The following is a 17,418-nucleotide window of genomic DNA, read 5'->3' as shown; positions in this document are numbered from 1 at the left end:
AATACCTTCTGCTTTCTCTGGTGGAAAAGAAGGTGAGTCAGACATAAGAAAAAGTTCATTCCAAACTCTGATTTCTACTAATTGATTGAGAGGTTAAAAAGAAAAAAGAAAAATTCCAGAAAAGAGAGGTTCTAGTGAAAACAGTGCCTGTCAAAAGAGAATTATAAATATGTTGACAGGGTCTGTTGGTTTTCCATTCTAGCTAGATCTTCTCCACTTAGCGCTCTGAAGGAGCAGTTCTGTAGGTGTGGCCTTAATTATGTGTACCCAGAAATGAAAACAATCCATGAAGAAAAAGCAACATGTCATTACTTGAACATTTTCCTTCAGTTCATATTTTCCTTAGAAATGAACATTTCTCCAAAGTCAAGCACCCTCAGAGGAACATGAGCATTATGAAATTAGACAGCACAAGATTCTCTGCCTTCATATTAGAAACCAAGCTTCCAGAGACAAATACAGATGGCACCAATTATGGCATGGGCTGCTGCCACAAGAGAAACATTTCGCTATGCAAATTTATGAACCCAACACCTGTTTCAGGAATAGTCACACCAATAACAATCTGCAGATTGGGTTGCTAAAGGCATTTTGAAACAGTTACCTTTTTCTCTGTTGGTATAACTGGACCTACACATTGATCCAGCCTATGTTATCAATTACTCTCAAACATTCCCAAGGAGCCAAGTATTTGAAAGATCAAAAGATTTGCATCTTTCCAGTGATGAGCAGCACAATCTGGCAGACAGATCAGGTCATTTGTACCCTGCACAGATTATCATGTTGCGCCTCCAGGGCTCACAGACTGAAATTTGAACACACCTACTGTTTGCTGATAGGCACTATGGATGAAGATGTATTAATACTTTTTTGGATTTTTTTGTCCAAATTACTGCTGCAAGCTATTTACAGTCTATTGTCTAAAGACATTTGGAAAGTACAAAAAGGCGGTTCAAGGGCAAGCCCACTTCCAGGCCCATAGTTTTGTGGTCTAACTTTTTCTTTTATAAGGTTTAGTTGTTTATGGCTGCACTGGGTCTTCATTTTCCTCTAGCTGTGGCGCGTGGACTGCTCACTGTGGTGAGCTGTTGCCGAGCACAGGCGCTAGGCTCACGGGCTTCAACTGTTGTGGCTCTAGACAGCTGGCTCCGTAGTTGCAGCTCACAGGCTTAGTTGCCACAAGGCATTTGGGATCTGTCTTCGAAGAGCAGGGATTGAACCCGTGTTCCCTGCATTGGCAGGAGGATTCTTAACCACTGGACCACCAGGGAAGCCCCTGGCTCAACTTTTGAATGCACCGAATTTCCTTCTCGTAGCTCTAGTATTTGTAGCTTCATGTATCCTTCTAAAATTATACCTGTCAACTGCTGGAGGGAGTGCAAACAACACTGGATTATTTATCAGGGAACTGAAAATCTGGTTACTTCATCTGTTTTGTAGGAACCATTACGTCTTCATAGCGTTGTGAGATAATCTGTAACAGTCTAATAGTAATAACTCGACAAAAGGCAGATGAACGTGATTCCTTGTTCTATTACTAGTCACACAATGTCCGTGCACACCATCCACATTTCCTCTAGTGTGAGGAAATTACTCGAGTGAGAATTACTCTTCTTATGGAATGAAAATGAGACAATACTTGTGTAAATGAACTAATATAGGCTTTGGAATCAGATAGCTATGAGCTAGAATTCTATTTCCTTTTTTACTAAACTGAGATAGGCAAATTTACTTTTTTTTTAGAGCCTTAGTGTTCTTATCTGTAAAATGGGGATAAATGGCACCTTTCAACACAGTGGCAAGAATAAAATGAGTTAAAAAGATGTAAAGTGCTTTGTCCAGGGCCAGCCCCAGAGGAGGACACTGAGCCAATGTTAATTCTCTTCTCCTGATTGGTAAAACCTAGTGAAACACTTTGTATGTAACTGGCACTTAGTAAATATTCACTGATTTGAATTACTCTCTTAATCTTTCTCAAGAGCTTTTTACTTTCCTAACCAGGTATTGTCTTCTTCCTTCTTAGTAACTGCACATTTGTTTATATTGCTGCAACAGAGACAACTACTGTAGGAAATGTTTCACCAGACCTGGGTAGAAAAAGATTAGGTTCTAAATCTTTGTTCTTTCTTCAAATAGATTCACTCTCCCATACTGAAATTTTATGTATCACCCATCATTTTTGTGATCATCAAATACATTGCTTTCTGTACATTTCCCACTTGGAGAAAGATTTTGACAGTTTGGGGACAGGGCTACTTAATAAGAAGCTCTCAAAAGATTTAATGCAGACAAAAATTGCTCTACAATTTAAATTATTTTTTAGGCTTTAGCCATACCACGTGGCTTGTTGGATCTTAGTTCCCCAACCAGGGATTGAACCTGGGCTCTTTGCATGAGGAGTCTTAACCACTGGACCGCCGGGGAACTTCCTAGAATTTAAGAGCCATGCAACGAGACTCAGTTTTTTCAAAAGCAGTCTTATAATTCCATTTCTCTGCTAGTCCTAGGATCACACTTTGAGATAAGAGCTAAAGATAAGACTTTGAATGAGTCATTCTCATTTCTTTTAATATGGTGTACACTCCTGGCAAACCAGACAGAAGAGGTTGATAAGAGTTCAGTCAGTTCAGTTCAGTTGCTCAGTCATGTCCAGCTCTTTGCGACCCCATGGACTGCAGTACACCAGGGCTCCTTGTCCATCACCAACTCCTGGAGTTATTCGAACTCATTCCATTGAGTCGGTGTTGCCATCCAACTATCTCATCCTTTGTTGTCCCCTTCTCCTCCTGCCTTCAACCTTTCTCAGCATCAGGGTCTTTTCAAATGAGTCAGTTCTTCGCATCAGGTGGCCAAAGTATTGGAGTTTCAGCTTCAGCATCAGACCTTCCAATGAATATTCAGGACTGATTGCCTTTAGGATGGACTGGTTGGATCTGCTTGCAGTCCAAGGGACTCTCAAGGGTCTCCTCTAACACCACAGTTCAAAAGCATCAAATCTTCAGTGCTCAGCTTTCTTTATAGTCCATCTCTCACATCCATTCATGACTACATATAATATTAATTTTTTTCTCCTCATTATACATATTCTACATTGTATCAGGGAGAATTGTAACTACAGATCAGATTCAATAATTAGATTAAGGGGTGGCCTCTCTTTCTCTACATAATCCTCCACTTAAGTGTGTACAAAGTAACCCTTTCAAGCAAGTAGGAGTGTTGATCAACATAGATATGATTATTCCTAGTTCTTCCCAAAGAGAGATCTAGCCTCTGCTCTTAGACCCTGGGAAGTGATCAGTAGGCACCCAGAGTATCCCACTTGATGGGAATGGGGTTTATGATGGGGACTTTGATCTATGCTGTATCAGTTCTAATCTCTAGAGGAATTAGACTGAAATTATTGGTCTGCTCTCTGGGAAGGGCTGAAGACTAAAGTCAGCCAAATGGGCATTGTGACTGAACTCCAATAAAACCTCTGGACATTAAAGTCTTGGGAAACCTTCCCTAGTTGGCAATAATCTGTATATGTTGTCACATATCATGACTGAAAGGAGGTAATGCTCTCTATGACTCCACAGGGAGAAAATGGCTGGAAGCTCCATTTGAACCCCTTCTGGACTCTGCCCTGAGCCTCTCTTCCCTTGGTTGATTTTAATTTCTATTCTTTTGCTATAAAAACACTGTAATTGTAAACATAGTGCTTTTCTGAGTTTTGTGAGTGCTCTAGCAAATTAGCCAATGTGACATGGTTGGGGCTTCCAAAAGTGTAGGCAGCTGGTCTGAATTAAGGATAGTTCTAGGGGGCCCTGAACTTGTGCCTGGTGTCTAAACGAGGGCAGTCTTGTGGAGACTCTTCCCTCACACTTGACAGTTTGGCTAAACTCATTCTAGGATGATGGTGAAAGCAAGGACAAGAAAAGGTGAGGTAAGAAGATCTGGGTATGATCCATATTGCGGAAGTCTATAAAATTGGTGAGTTTAGGGGTTTAAAGAAGTCTCCCAGAGGGGAGGACCAAATCATGGCAGGAAGAAAAATTAGACCAAGTGCAGAACTGAGTAGAGTTCTGATAGTCCTTAGGGAAATAACTTCAAATTTTTAGTCAAGTAGAGCTATATATGCGTTAAAGTTGATGATATGTCAAAAATGTTTCAGAACCATCACAAATAAATGTAGGGCAGGGCGAAAGTAGTGCTTTCAACATTCTGGAAAAATCTGAGTGTAACGGTCACAAACTGAGTTGTACTGAGAAATCAAAACTTTCATGATGTTCCCCCCTCAGATTAGAGAAAGTTACTTTCCTGTGCTTTTTGTCACCTTTCCACATTCCACAAAGTTTAACTTGATTAGCAAGCTTTTATCTTGTTCCCAAGTAAGGAATTTTTATTATTTTTTAATTGCGATATAATTGACATAAACATATTAGCTTCACATAGACAACATCAGTCAATATTTGTACATATTGCTAAATGATTGCCACAGTAAGGCTAGTTAACATCCATCACCACATATAGTTATAATACAACTTTTTTCTTGTGATGAGAACTTGTAAGATTTACTCAGCCGCTTTCAAATATACAGAATTATTAACTGTAATCACCATGGTGTGCATTACATCCCCAGAACACCATTATATGCAAGGGACTTTTAGAGTGAAAAAAATTGGGGTACTTAAGAAAAGCAAGTCTTCCCTTGTAGCTCAGCTGGTAAAGAATCCGCCTGCAATGCAGGAGATCGAAAGCAGTTCATCTCTTTCAACTTCCGCCCAGATACGTGTCTGATTTGTATCTCCTCCACTTCCTTACATCATAGGATCAAACTTTTCAGAATATAACATTCAAAAATGGTGCCTCAGTGGAACATGGATTTTTCCAAAGTAAAGGTCCCAGAGGGGTGTCTCGTCCTGGAGTTTTACCAGAGGCGGATTGGTCGTGCTTCGACCGCGCAACCTCCATCGTCAGGCTCAAGAGGTGTGTGAGGCTGGCCAGAGAGATCTAGGTTGGCACACTTGAGAGTTCTTTAAACCGTGGTGTTGGAGGCAATCTGAGAAGCGGCGCTTTAAGTGGGTAAGCGTAAGTGGGTAGGCTCTGCTGGGCCTCGCTCGCTCGAAGGGTTCTAGCTGGACAGGGTTAGGAGAGGCCCATTTCCCACCTGGATTAAGATAGATCCGACGGGGTCTTGGTTTTCCTTCTCCTGAGCCATGCCTACGGCCCGGCGAGAATCCCTCCCCAGGAAGGCAAGGTCTCCAGACTCGGGAACTTGCCGCAGAGGGAGCTCGTCCCCATGGCAACGCCACGCGAAGCCCAGCCTGGTCCACGCCGGGAGCGGAAGAGGGGGCAAAGGAGGAGGCAGGGCCGGCCGTGCCTTCTGAGACGCGCCTTTCTTGCGCGTCTCCCCCGCGCGCCGGCGGCCGTGGTATCGCCCAAGGCGGAAGTGGCTCCGGGAAGGAACCGGTTCTTGGGCGCAGTGATGGCTGCAGGCGTCCCCTGCGCGCTCGTTACCAGCTGCTCCTCCACCTTCTCCGCAGACCGGCTAGTGCAACGTGAGTAGCGAGGCTCCTGGGCCGACCTCCAGGCCCCAGTACGAGCCTCGGCAGGGGGCAGTCCCAGCACCGCAGCCTCTCTCGGGGCCTCGGTCCTCGCCGCGAGCCCTGGACTCTTCCTCCCCTCGGTGGTGGCCCGAGGCCCCTCGGGTGCCCCGCGGATGTGGTCATGGTGCCTAGTGCCCCAGGTGTCCACTGTTAGCTACAATACTCGTTGCTTCTCTGTCTCTACCTGGCCCACCATGGGGTTTGTTCCAGTGTTTTCTGTTAAGTAGGACCTCAACCCAGGGGTTGTCGGCGGGGAGCCGTTGAGGTGAGCAGAAAAGGCTCTCTGGGAATTGAACCTATGAACGCGAGCGTCAGGTGCAGGATTCGTGATTTATGCTGTCATCCCTGCTCTTGAGGTAGAGAGTGTGGTTCCTCTGCACCCCCTGCCGCGTGTGTATATGTTAAGACTTATTAAACTTGCCCCCTCCACTCTGAGTTATTCACTGCCTTGCCTTTCTCCTGAGACGAGGCCCTCCGCCAGCATTAGTTTTTGGTTATTATTGGGCCTAGTATTTTTCCCTCTAGACCCTCATAGTGGTTGTCAACCTAAGTCACTCTTCAAAGAATCGTAGGCGAGGAGGGGGGACCAGTGGAGTAGAGAGAGCATAGGGTTTTGGGTTTGGGGCTCGACCCTTCCACTGAGACTCCGCAAAGTTGATTATAACTCAAGACTCCTCTGTTTCAAATTGTGGCTTCGAGTCAGAACGATGACTCTCAGCTGTAAACTGTGCTCTTCAGTTTTCTGATCTGTAAAGTGGTGATAATTTTCACATGACTGTTGTGCTTAACACTTTGAGTGATCAGTCGGTAAATGGTAAATACTGTTAATAAAGCACATTCTCTCTCTAGCCCTCGGTTTCCTGATTCTGAAAGTGGGGCGTGCTAAGTCGCTTCAGTCGTGTCCGACTCTTTGCGACCTCATGGACTGTAGCTCGCCAGGCTCTTCTTTCCGTGGGATTCTCCAGGCAAGAATACTGAAGTGGGTTGCAAAGATCCAGGGGATCTTCCCGACCCAAGGATCGAACCCACGTCTCTTACGTCTCCTGCTTTGGCAGACAGGTTCTTTACCACTAGCGCCACTTGGGAAGCCCTGAAATGGGGCATATGAATCTACCTCGCGGGATTCTTTGAAGGATAGATGGTGTGACATTTTGAAAGCATTTGGTAAACTATAAAGCATTATATAAAAGTAACTTTTCCTTGTACTGGTCAAATGACAGAATAAGGCAGGGTGTCTCTCCAGCACAAATACTATGTGACTTAGTTATCATTTGTGATCACCTAAAAGTTCCTTACCAGAGCAGAAGTTTAATTATACACCAAGTGGTAACCAGCTGCTTTAATTATGCCATTTCCTTACCTCTCAGCAGTGCTTCTTCTCATTTATTTCCTTTCTTTTTAAAAATTGTTTTATTGTAAAAGTAGTGCATAGTCCATTAAATAAGATTTAGTGTAATGGAGAAAAGAAAATGTCAGCCAGGGTCTCATCACCCAAACACAAATACTGTGTTAACATTCCTGTGCATTTACTTCCAGTGTTTTTCCCCCAATGCACAGATTTTTAAAAATTGGTAATTGCATTTCCAATATATATACAATTTTTATCCTGATATTTTATAATAGTTTTAACACTTTATATATAGCATGTTATATTTTATTTTACATATAAAATTCAAATGTATCTGAAATATTAAACATATAAATGTATGAAGTTATGTATAACATTTAAGGCATATGATTTTTATAAATATATTTATATAAATATACTTTTATTTTCAAATAATATTTCATATTTTTCATTTGTAAAAATTTACCATTACATTGTAAGTTAATTTTCATTATATATGACATCTAGAGAAGGTATTAGAATTTGTTCAGAATTCTTAAGCTTCTTGGTGTGTGCATATTGATTTCCATTACTGATATATAAAAGTCCTTTCAAAGTCAGTCTTGAAAGTATTAAGTTTTCTTGTGGCTATCACGTGCTTTCGTTGCAGGAAGGGGTCCCCTTCCAGGGCCCGGGAGTGGGCTCTTGTCTAACACTCAGAAAAATGAATTGTCAGAGGAGACACACATGCTGGCAAATCTACAGACTTCATTGGGAAGGGGCTTCCCTGGTGGCTCAGAGGTTAAAGCGTCTGCCTGCAATGCAGGAGACCTGGGTTTGATCCCTGGGTCAGGAAGATCCCCTGGAGAAGGAAATGGCAACCCACTGCAGTATTCTTGCCTGGAGAATCCCATGGATGGAGGAGCCTGGGGGGCTATAGTTCATGGGGTTGCAAAGAGTCAGACACGACTGAGTGACTTCACCTGGGCAGAGAACGGCAGAGAACTGCAGGGTAAGGGGACCCAGCAGAGCTGCTTTGCCACGTGGCTCATGTCTTGTGTGTCATGATAATGGAATCAGTTTCCAGGTTGTCTCTGGCCAGTCTTTTCTGACTTGGCGTCCTTCCCGGTGGCGAGTGCACGGCTTAGTGAAGATGGCTTCCAGCGCGGAGGATTCTGGGAGGTGGGTAGGACATATGGACTGGAGTCTCCTCTCTTCTTTTGCTGCTAAGTTGCTGCTAAGTCACTTCAGTCGTGTCCAACTCTGTGCGACCCCATAGATGGCAGCCTATCAGGCTCCCCCGTGCCTGGGATTCTCCAGGCAAGAACACTAGAATGGGTTGCATTTCCTTCTCCAGTGCATGAAAGTGAAGTTGCTCAGTCGTGTCTGACTCTTAGCAACCCCATGGACCGCAGCCTACCAGGCTCCTCCATCCATGGGATTCTCCCGGCAAGAGTACATATGGACTGGAGTCTCCTCTCTTCTCTTGACCTTTCCTCAATTCTTCCAGTTGGTGCTATTTTGTTAGTTATGCATTCCTTATCAGGACCTGCTGTCCTAAGATAAGCTTGCAAGTGGTACTATCTTGCCTGCCCAGGGCAGGCAGTTTCTGTTGGTGTTTCCCCTAACAGTTTAAGAATTTGCAGACAGTCATTTCTTGAAGGAGCTGATTACCTGTAGTTGGTGAATGATAATACTGTACTTTAAAATATATTAGCATCGTTGGAAATGAAATAAATCCTGTAAAACAATCCACTTTATTTCTGTATATAAAATGTTTCTTGGATAGCTTCTATGTTGGTTAAAATTAGATAACCTTTTCTTTGTGGTTCCATTAGTGTTTTATAGTGAAAAATAAGAACAATTGATGAAGAGATTAGTTGAGTAAGGAAAAGTGAACCATAAAAGAGAGATTTTACCCAGGTTAATGATTTGGGTAACCATGGTAACGTTAGAATGTAGTATTTGCTGAGTTTTGATTCTGTTTTATACTTAAAGATGGAGTCATCACAGTTTGAATCTAAGTTTGGCATAAAAGATGGAGACTACCATAATCAATGACTTTTCATCAAGTGTTCAGTGACATTAAGCCATAGTATGGTTTTGGACTGAATCTGAATTTACCTTTTTGGGAAGATTTGGTTTCCTTCCATGCATTAGGAAGGAGAACATTTAGGGTTTCTCCAGTTTCTTTCCTTCAATATTTGCTCTATTTCATTGCTTTTAACCAACAATGGAAAATATTTCTTAACCAAATAACCAAGTTTATTATAAGTATTCATGAAATAAAAATCAGTTTGCCGCCACTATAGGTAAGGTATGGACTTTGTGAGAAGCTTTTTTCATTTTGTCACTCAGGGGCCTTATGTGCAGTTTTCTGGGTAGGTATCTGACATTAGATAAAAGGGGCATTACCGTTGTAGATTTTTAAAGGGGAATGAAGGTGCCTGATGCTTGTACAAGGCTATATGTGGTGTGAGAGCAAGTGTCTGTACCTCCAGGCCAGACCTCTTTCCACCTCACACATGTTTACACGAACATTTTACTTTTATTCTGGAAAAGTGTATTCTGATACTAAGAACGGAGCTAGTCTGTGTGCCGGTTTGTTGTTTAGTCACTAAACCGTGTCCGACTTTTTTGCGACCCCAGGGACTGTAGGCCGCCAGGCTCCTCTGTCCATGGCATTTCTCAAGGAAGAATACTGGGGTGGGTTGCCATTTCCTTATCCAGGGAATCTTTCCAATCTAGGGGTCCAACCTCCAATCTAGGGGTCCAACCGGTGTCTCTTACACTGGCAGGTAGATTCTTTACCACTGAACCACCAGGGAAGCCAGTTACTGTAGCTAAAATGATGGCTGAGAGACTGTTCCTGTCTTCAGGAAGGATGTGGTCAAAGTGCATGCTCCACCTGTGAAAATATTAAATGTATTAGTAGATACCTAAGTCTTAACATCTTATTTTACTTTCCTAGAAGGAACTTTCGATCGAAAAATCCCATTTGGTTTTAATATATGTAATGCATATTTAGCAACTGTAAGCCATTTAGGTTCTACACCTAAACTTTTGGAGCAAAATTTTTTTCTTCCTGTGAAATGTGGGAATTTGGAGATCTTAAAATCAAGCATTTTTATGTATATCAATAACTCTTCCCAAACATGTTTTCACATAATTCAGTTTGGTTCTTGTATCCCCGTGAATTAACAAAGTCAGAAAATTTGAATTTTAAAAATGAATAAACTGTGGCTCAGAAATACTTGGTGAGTTGCCTAGATTGCTAAAGTACCAAGTGTGGAGGATATGTTCTGTTTCGGGATTTGTGTGCATGGGCTGTGCAAATGAAATATGTTGAAATTCCTCAACAATCAGAATTATTTAAATTTAAGGTGGTTGCATTGAAGAGAGATTAACTCTAAAAGAAGGTTTTAAAATATGCTGGCATTTCCATTTAGAATGGTTGAAGTCTTAATTCTGAGTGAAGGGAAAAAAAGAAATCATTGCCCAAAGCATCTGTATTTTAAATAGAGTATGTGCATGCCTAATAGTCTTTAACAGTGTCTGGATTTTTTTCCCCTCAATGGAGGGAACCCATAGTACACACATTGTATATATTAGTCAGTTCTGATATATAAAATTAACATTAAAATTAAAGGGTTGTTCCACATCATGTCCAACAGCATGATGTTCCCTTCTAAATGTGAAATTCTAAGTATTGGTTATTTTTATGTTAGATTATATAATTCAGTTCAGTCGCTCAGTCATCGTCAACTCTTTGTGACCCCATGGACTGCAGCGCGCCAGGCTTCCCTGTCCATCACCAACTGCTGGAGCTTGCTCGAACTCATGTCTATTGAGTTGGTGATGCCATCCAACCATCTCATCCTTTGTTGTCCCTTTCTCCTCCTGCCTTCAATCTTTCCCAGCATCAGGGTCTTTTCCAGTGAGTCAGTTCTTCTCATCAGGTGGCCAAAGTATTGGAGTTTCAGCTTCAGCCTCAGTCCTTCGAGTGAATATTCAGGACTGATCTCCTTGATGATTGACTGGTTGGATCTCCTTGCAGTCCAGGGGACTGTGAAGAGTCTTCTCCAGCGCCACAGTTCAAAAACATCAAAGTTTATATAATACTTTTTTTTTCATGTTTATCTTTTGAAAACTGAAAAATCAAGCCCCATTTTAAAGTTGCAGTAGACACTTCACTTGTAATAAAGAATCTGACGTTTTGTATTTGGAATTCAGATGGATTTTTACCCTGGAAACAACCTGCTGGTCCTCAGGTTTCTACAGCTGTGGAACCAGGTAGCTCAATTATAAGATGGAGAAACTAGACTTTGGGGAATTACACAGGCAAAGCTGGCCATCAGGCTGCCCACTGCTGGATTTGGAAGCATTCATTCTGTGAAACTGGGAGTTTGTTCTAGGTCTGTCAGACTCCTACAGTTTACAAAAGATCTTAAAGTAATTTACCAAAGAGAACATTCCTAGTTCCGGGAAGGGGCTATTATACAACGTAGCCAATGTTATCTATCAACAGAATAGGGATAGGAGCTTGTGACTTCTAATTTGGGTTTTCCTGTAGCAGCTGGAGGTATTCTGAATGGAGCCTTTAGTTTACTCGGGGAATAAGTAATAATTTTTGCTTAAACAAAGTTGCTTATTTTGTTGTGGTAGGAGAACTCTGCCTTTGATTAGATTGTGTATTTCCAAGTCTGTATTTTCCTCAAAGGAAGAAAGATTGGGCCAGGAAAATTTCCCATGAGGATGATTTCAAATGGTAGTGGAGGAACTTTGATTTGTTTTCAACTATAATACTTAATATATTTAATTTTCAAATAACATTAAGAGAAGGCTCAAGATTTTTATCTTTATTGAATGAGGAATATTAAGTCATCAACCTTAAGATTAAATATAAGTTCACATCCTCTCCAGACTCAAAGGGGACTTAAAACACGTTCATATTATCTTTCTGTGTGTCTGTGTGTGTGTATAGGTGTATGTAAAATTAAAGCTCAAAGAGATTGTGATTTTCTAAGTTTGTTTAGGCCATAAAAGTTGGGGAGCCAAGATTCAATTCTATCTTTTGTGTGTATGAAATACGAACTTTCTGGTGGCCAGAGCTGTCTGTCTTCAAGGTGAATTGAGGGACAGGAGAAATTACAGAAGATTTTACTACGACATTGAGAACTTTCATGGTTCAAAATAAGTTTATACCTTTTCTTTTGTGATAGTTGGAGCCTTAGTAGATGAACTATGGTAAGTTAAGTAATAAATGAAAATGCCTCTGTTGTTGCCCAATTTGTTTTTTTAAGCCATTGAGTAGAGAATTTGTATGAAGTGCTTGACTAATCCTTTAGCCATTGTGGATGAGTTAAATGATTATAAGGTGTTTGTCTTCCCAGTAACGGAGGTTGGGGAGCAGGAGGAGAACAGCAGTGGGGAAGTGTTGCGCATCAGACTGTGGTGCACAAAACCGTTCATGATACTGAGAGTACTGCATCTTCCTGGAGAACTGAGTGTGTCAAAACTCAGACCTTTCTTTCTGGGCCACTCAATGGCTTATTTTTGCGCAGCAAAAGGTAAAAACATCCAGAACATATGCAGTTGTCATTTGATTTAAACAACTTGCTGCCTTTTGCCCTGAATAATTTTTTAGCAAATAGTAACACTCAATAAATAATGAAATCTGATATGAAACCATTTTTTTTTAAAGCTATAAGTATGAAAATTGTTTTAAATATGTCTGGCAAGAATGAGAATCCTGGACATGACATTGTATTTATGTTGGAGCCAGTGCACAAACATTTCCCTGATAATTACTTATCCAAGAAGCAAGACTAAGGTATATTAAGACAGAGAGGATTGCTGTGGAACTCTTAAAGAGCCTTTGTGATGTTTCAGGTTCAGTAACAAATGACCTATTTAGGGTTTAATTTTGTACATAGACCTGAAAGCTGGTTCTACACAGGGGTAAAGTAGTATTGTACCTGAATCAAAATCAGTATGCTCAGAGCAGAAAAATGAGCAGGATCATTTGGGAATAACACTGTTATGCTCATGTAAGAGAATTACCATTCTGTCTGAAGTCTGCTGGGATTTTTAGGACTTTGGGGGGAAAACATTTGTGAATTGAGCACTGAGTTCTACCCACTTCCTGGCTACCTGACTTTAAGCAGGTTAATTTTTCATCCCACAGATACTTAACTGTCTTTGCATGTGCTGTCATTGTTCTCAGCGTCTAAATCCTGTGCCTCGGTCACCTACCTTATCCATAAAGTGAGAGCATTATCGCCCAGTTTCCGTGATTTTCTTCCAAGCCCCTTTATTGGGGTGTAATTTAAATGCTGTAAAATCCACCTGTTTTTAAGTGTAGGCCATTCCTCTCGTCCTGGAAGAAAACCTAACTGTTCGCAGTCATTCCTCATTCCCAGCCCCAGCTCTGCGCAGCCACTAATACCTCCCACCACTATACAGTTGCCCTTTCTGGACATTTTATATAAAAGGAATCATGCAATATGTGGTCTTTTGTGCCTGGCTTCTTTGACTTAGCTTGATCTTTTTGAGATTCATCCCTGTTGTAGCATGTACTTGATATTCCATTGTATGGCTAGGTCACATTTTGTTTACCTGTTCATCAGTTGGTAGACATTCGGTTGCTTCCAGTTTTTGGCTATTATGAACAAATGCTATGAATAATAATAATATGAATGCCGTTGTGGACTTTCTAAGAAACTGTTGTATTCTTTTATGAAACTGCTGGACTTTTCCAGAGTGGCGGTACCATTTTACCTTTCCCATCAGCAGTGTGTGGTGTTGTTTAATCTCTTAGTCATGTTCGACTTTTGCGACCGCAGGGATTGCAGCCTGCCAGGTTTCTCAATCTGTGGGATTTCCCAGGCAAGATGACTGGAGTGGGTTGCCATTTCCTTCTGCAGGGATCCTCCTGACCTAGGGATCAACCCGCATCTCCTGCACTGCAGGTGGATTCTTTACCTCTGAGCCACTGGGGAAGATGTATGAGAGTTTCAGTTTCTCCACGTTTTTGACAACAGTTGTGTTTGTTTGTATTTCCAGTTAGTATTTTCAATTTCATTCTAGTGGGAGTGAGGTAGTGTCTCGTTGTGGTTTTAATTTGCATTTTCTTAGTAACTGACGATGTTGAGAATCTTTTCATGTGTATATAGTCCATTCATATATCTTTGGTCAAAAGTTTATTCACATCTTTTGCTCATTAAAAAAAAAAATTGAAGTATAGTTGAATTACAATACAATGTTGTGTTAAACAACAGCAAAGTGATTCAGTTATATATATATATTTCAGATAATTTTCCATTATAGGTTATTATAAGATATTGAATATAATTCCCTGTGCTATCTTGTTGCTTATCTATTTTATGTATAGTAGTTTGTATCTGTTAGTCCTGTACTCCTAATTTCTTTCCCCTCTCCCTGCTTTGGTAACCATGTTTGTTTTCTATGTCTATGAGTCTATTTCTGTTTTGTATATAGATTTGTTATTATTTTTTGAGTCCACATATAAGTTATATTGTATAATATTTGTCTTCCTCTGGTTTCACTGAGTGTAATATTCTCTAGGCCTGTCTATGCTGCTGCAAATGGCAATATTTCATTCTTTTTTATGGCTGAGTAATATTCCATTATATATGTATACTACATCTTTGTAAGCCAATTGTCTGTTGATGGGCACTTGGGTTGTTTCCATATCTTGCTTTTTTCCCATTAAAAAAACCTTTATCTTCTTCTTAATGAATTTGTAAGTACTTTATGTATCCTAGATACAAATTCCTTATCATGTATGTAATTTGTGACTGTCTTCTCCCTTTCTGTGGCTTATCATTTGGTTTTCTTCATGGTATCTTGAAATGCAGAAATTTTAAGTTTTGATGAAGTCCAATTTACTGATATCTTAGTTTTCTTTTTCTATGATCCTTTGACTGTGTGTTGTCCAGTTATGATTTTAACCTGTTTTGAAGAACCTTTGGGTACTGGGATGTTGGGTCTGTTACCTTTGTAATGTTTTTCATTGGACCAAGCTTATTTTCAGTGCATGCATACCGGGACTACAGAATAAATGTTCTTCATTGAATTTATTCTGTTTTGGGAGGTTCATCTTTATGTTTACCTTCTTTCAGAATCAGTTAACATCTGCTGCAGATTCTGTTGTCAAATTGAGCTGACATCAGTATTTTTGGTGTGAGGTTTTATTATGTGATGCTGATTTGTTTATGAACATTACCATTTGAGTATAAAAATTATTTTCATCTCATAATTGTCCTGTTCAGGCTTATGTGTTCTTCAGAAAACCACCATTTATAAATTATTTTCAAAGCATCTAAGATTAATTGCCAGATAGTTTTTACGGTTAAAAGAATTAAAGAATACTTTTAAGATAGGTTTTTGATCAGATGCAAATGAATGGCATTTATGTCTGGGGTGGGAGGTTACTGTGCCTGGCTGTAAAAGGTCTAGCTTCAGTTCTGTAAGAAAGAATAAAACCAGGTGTGCCTTCCACAACTTCTATTTTGTTTCATGAATACAGTTAAGTCAGAGCCACGAGTTCTTTTGCTTTAAATTAGGGTTTCTGAACATTAGCAGTGTTGCCGTTTTGGACCGAGCAGTTCCCTGTTGTGTGGGGCTGTCCCATGCGTTGTATTCCTGGCCTCTGCCCACTAGGGGCCAGTAGCGTCCCCCTAGTTGTGACAGCCAAAAATGTCTCCAGGTGTTGACACGATCATCTCCCAGTAAAGAATCACTGCTTTAGATGTGTATCTCAAACTCTGAGAAGAGGAATGGAATTCAGAGAAGTCCCCTCCTTTCCCCAAATATAAGTAGGACTTGTCTGTCAGCTATGCCACCGGCATTGATAAAGTGGTCTTTGCAAGAAGTCCATGAAACTTAGAGGCTGGTGGTTCTTCCTTGGTCCTCCTAAGGCACTTCTCCATAATCTCTCTCCCCTACCTGCCAGCGTCTTTATGTTCTTTTGTGCATATTGCTCTTTCATGGGCAAGCAGAGACACCCCCACCCCTAGGTGGTTTTTTTTTTTTTTTAGCTTTTAAATTTTATATTGGGGTGTAGCTGATAAATGACATTGTGATGGTTTCAGTTGGACAGCAAAGGGTCTCAGCCATACATATGTATCCATTCTCCCCCAAGCTGCTGTCCCATCCAGGCTGCAGCATAACATTGGGCAGAGTTCCCTGTGCTATAGAATAGGTCCTTGTTGGTTATCCGTTTTAAATATAGCAGTGTGGACTTGTCCATCCCAAACTCGCTAACTGTCCCAGTTATTTTAACCTGAAGATGTGGTAACCGTGTCCAGATGGGTATTGGAAGAAAGTGAACTTAAGGAAAAGGAGGAGGACTGAGTTGGGTTTCCTCTGCTTCCACTTTTAAAACTTCCGCTGTGATACAGAAAGCCCCAAAGCATATGGAAATGGAACTTTAGAGAGTGACCAGAGAGGAGTGTGTGAGGAAGACGTAATTAAGTGTTGTGAGCAAACCAGAATCGCTGCACTCTTGTTAAAGCAGGCATATATTGCTTTAACTCAGTCCAGTTCCTCTTCTCAGCCACTTACTACTGCTCCACTGATGGAGCTGTCATCTACACGCAGACGGATGTTGCATTTATCTGCACCAGGAGGCTGCAGGATGATTACTCAGAGAATCACAGATAAGAATTTCCCGACATTTGTCTCTGTAAAGTCCCAGCCCTAACCTTGCAGTTTTAACCTTTAAATGGCACACAGACGCCAAAGGCCCTCTCCACTGCAGCAGTGTGAGCTGCTCCTAGTGATTGGGGAATCATCTGGTGGTTAACGACGGCTACAGTCCTTGACAGAGCAGCACCCGCCTTATGCAACGTTCTCCTGAAATTGTGGTTATGAAATGGTCACTGGTTGCAAGGGCACGGAGCCGTGATGATTTTTAAAGATTTCTGGCTTTCCTCCTCGCTGGTTAATGAAAGCCCTGGCTGTCATGTATGCTCCCGAATCACGTTTTGCTCAACTCTTTTCTGTCATCATGGTTGCTTTGCCCTTCAGCTGGCGTCAGACTCCGCTGCCTCCTGTAATTTTCCTAATTGCTTTCTCTCCTGTCTCAGTCCGCACAGTAACAGTGGAAAAGAAAAACTCAAGAAGGCTGACTTTGGGGGGGGGGCCCGGGCGGCTTAAGGGAGGTGGTTACTTCCTAACTAATGTTTCTTACCCACTCTCCTCAGTGCAGCGTAGCTTGGCCTCTTAGAGTCAGGAGTGCTCTCACCTGTGCAGGAGCTGAGCTGAGGAGGAGGACTTGGATTTGACTGCGGGCCTGCTCTGTGCCCGGTGCCCGCCTGGGCTTCTTGTGCGTCCTTTTATTTAATCTTTAACACTCCCTTTGAGGAGTGTTTTTGTCTCCTGTTGCAGGCGAGGAGCTGACACACAGAGAGGTTAATTTGTCGTTCTCACCCAGGTCTGGCATTCAGATACAGGTCCCTCTGACCCTAGGTCTGTGCT

The 17,418-nt window shown here is 41.5% G+C and overlaps 2 protein-coding genes across 9 annotated transcripts in view; one reads left to right on the top strand and one right to left on the bottom strand.

Annotated features, from left to right (window-relative positions):
• IQCH (IQ motif containing H) overlaps positions 1 to 5,310 on the bottom strand; it is a 229,438-nt gene extending 224,128 nt beyond the window's left edge. The window contains 1 exon segment of the mRNA XM_069597379.1: positions 5,150 to 5,310. Coding sequence (XP_069453480.1) covers positions 5,150 to 5,200 — 51 coding nt within the window. The 5' untranslated portion in view covers positions 5,201 to 5,310.
• A 14-nt stretch (positions 5,311 to 5,324) lies between these two features.
• AAGAB (alpha and gamma adaptin binding protein) overlaps positions 5,325 to 17,418 on the top strand; it is an 84,808-nt gene continuing 72,714 nt past the window's right edge. For 6 of the 8 annotated variants that reach the window (XR_011258069.1, XM_069595476.1, XM_069595471.1 and 3 more), the window contains exon 1: positions 5,419 to 5,540. Coding sequence is in view for 7 of the 8 variants with exons in the window: in XM_069595476.1 (XP_069451577.1) it covers positions 5,468 to 5,540 (73 nt within the window). In the remaining variant the exon portion in view is untranslated. Of the gene's footprint in view, positions 5,541 to 17,418 lie in introns of all 8 variants that reach the window. The other 2 variants (XM_069595472.1, XM_069595473.1) reach the window with 2 other exon arrangements.

This window comes from Ovis canadensis, chromosome 7 (assembly GCF_042477335.2).
Source record: "Ovis canadensis isolate MfBH-ARS-UI-01 breed Bighorn chromosome 7, ARS-UI_OviCan_v2, whole genome shotgun sequence".
NCBI lineage: Eukaryota > Metazoa > Chordata > Mammalia > Artiodactyla > Bovidae > Ovis > Ovis canadensis.
Note: the sequence above shows the minus strand (reverse complement) of the source record. Positions and strands in the feature narration are given on the sequence as shown.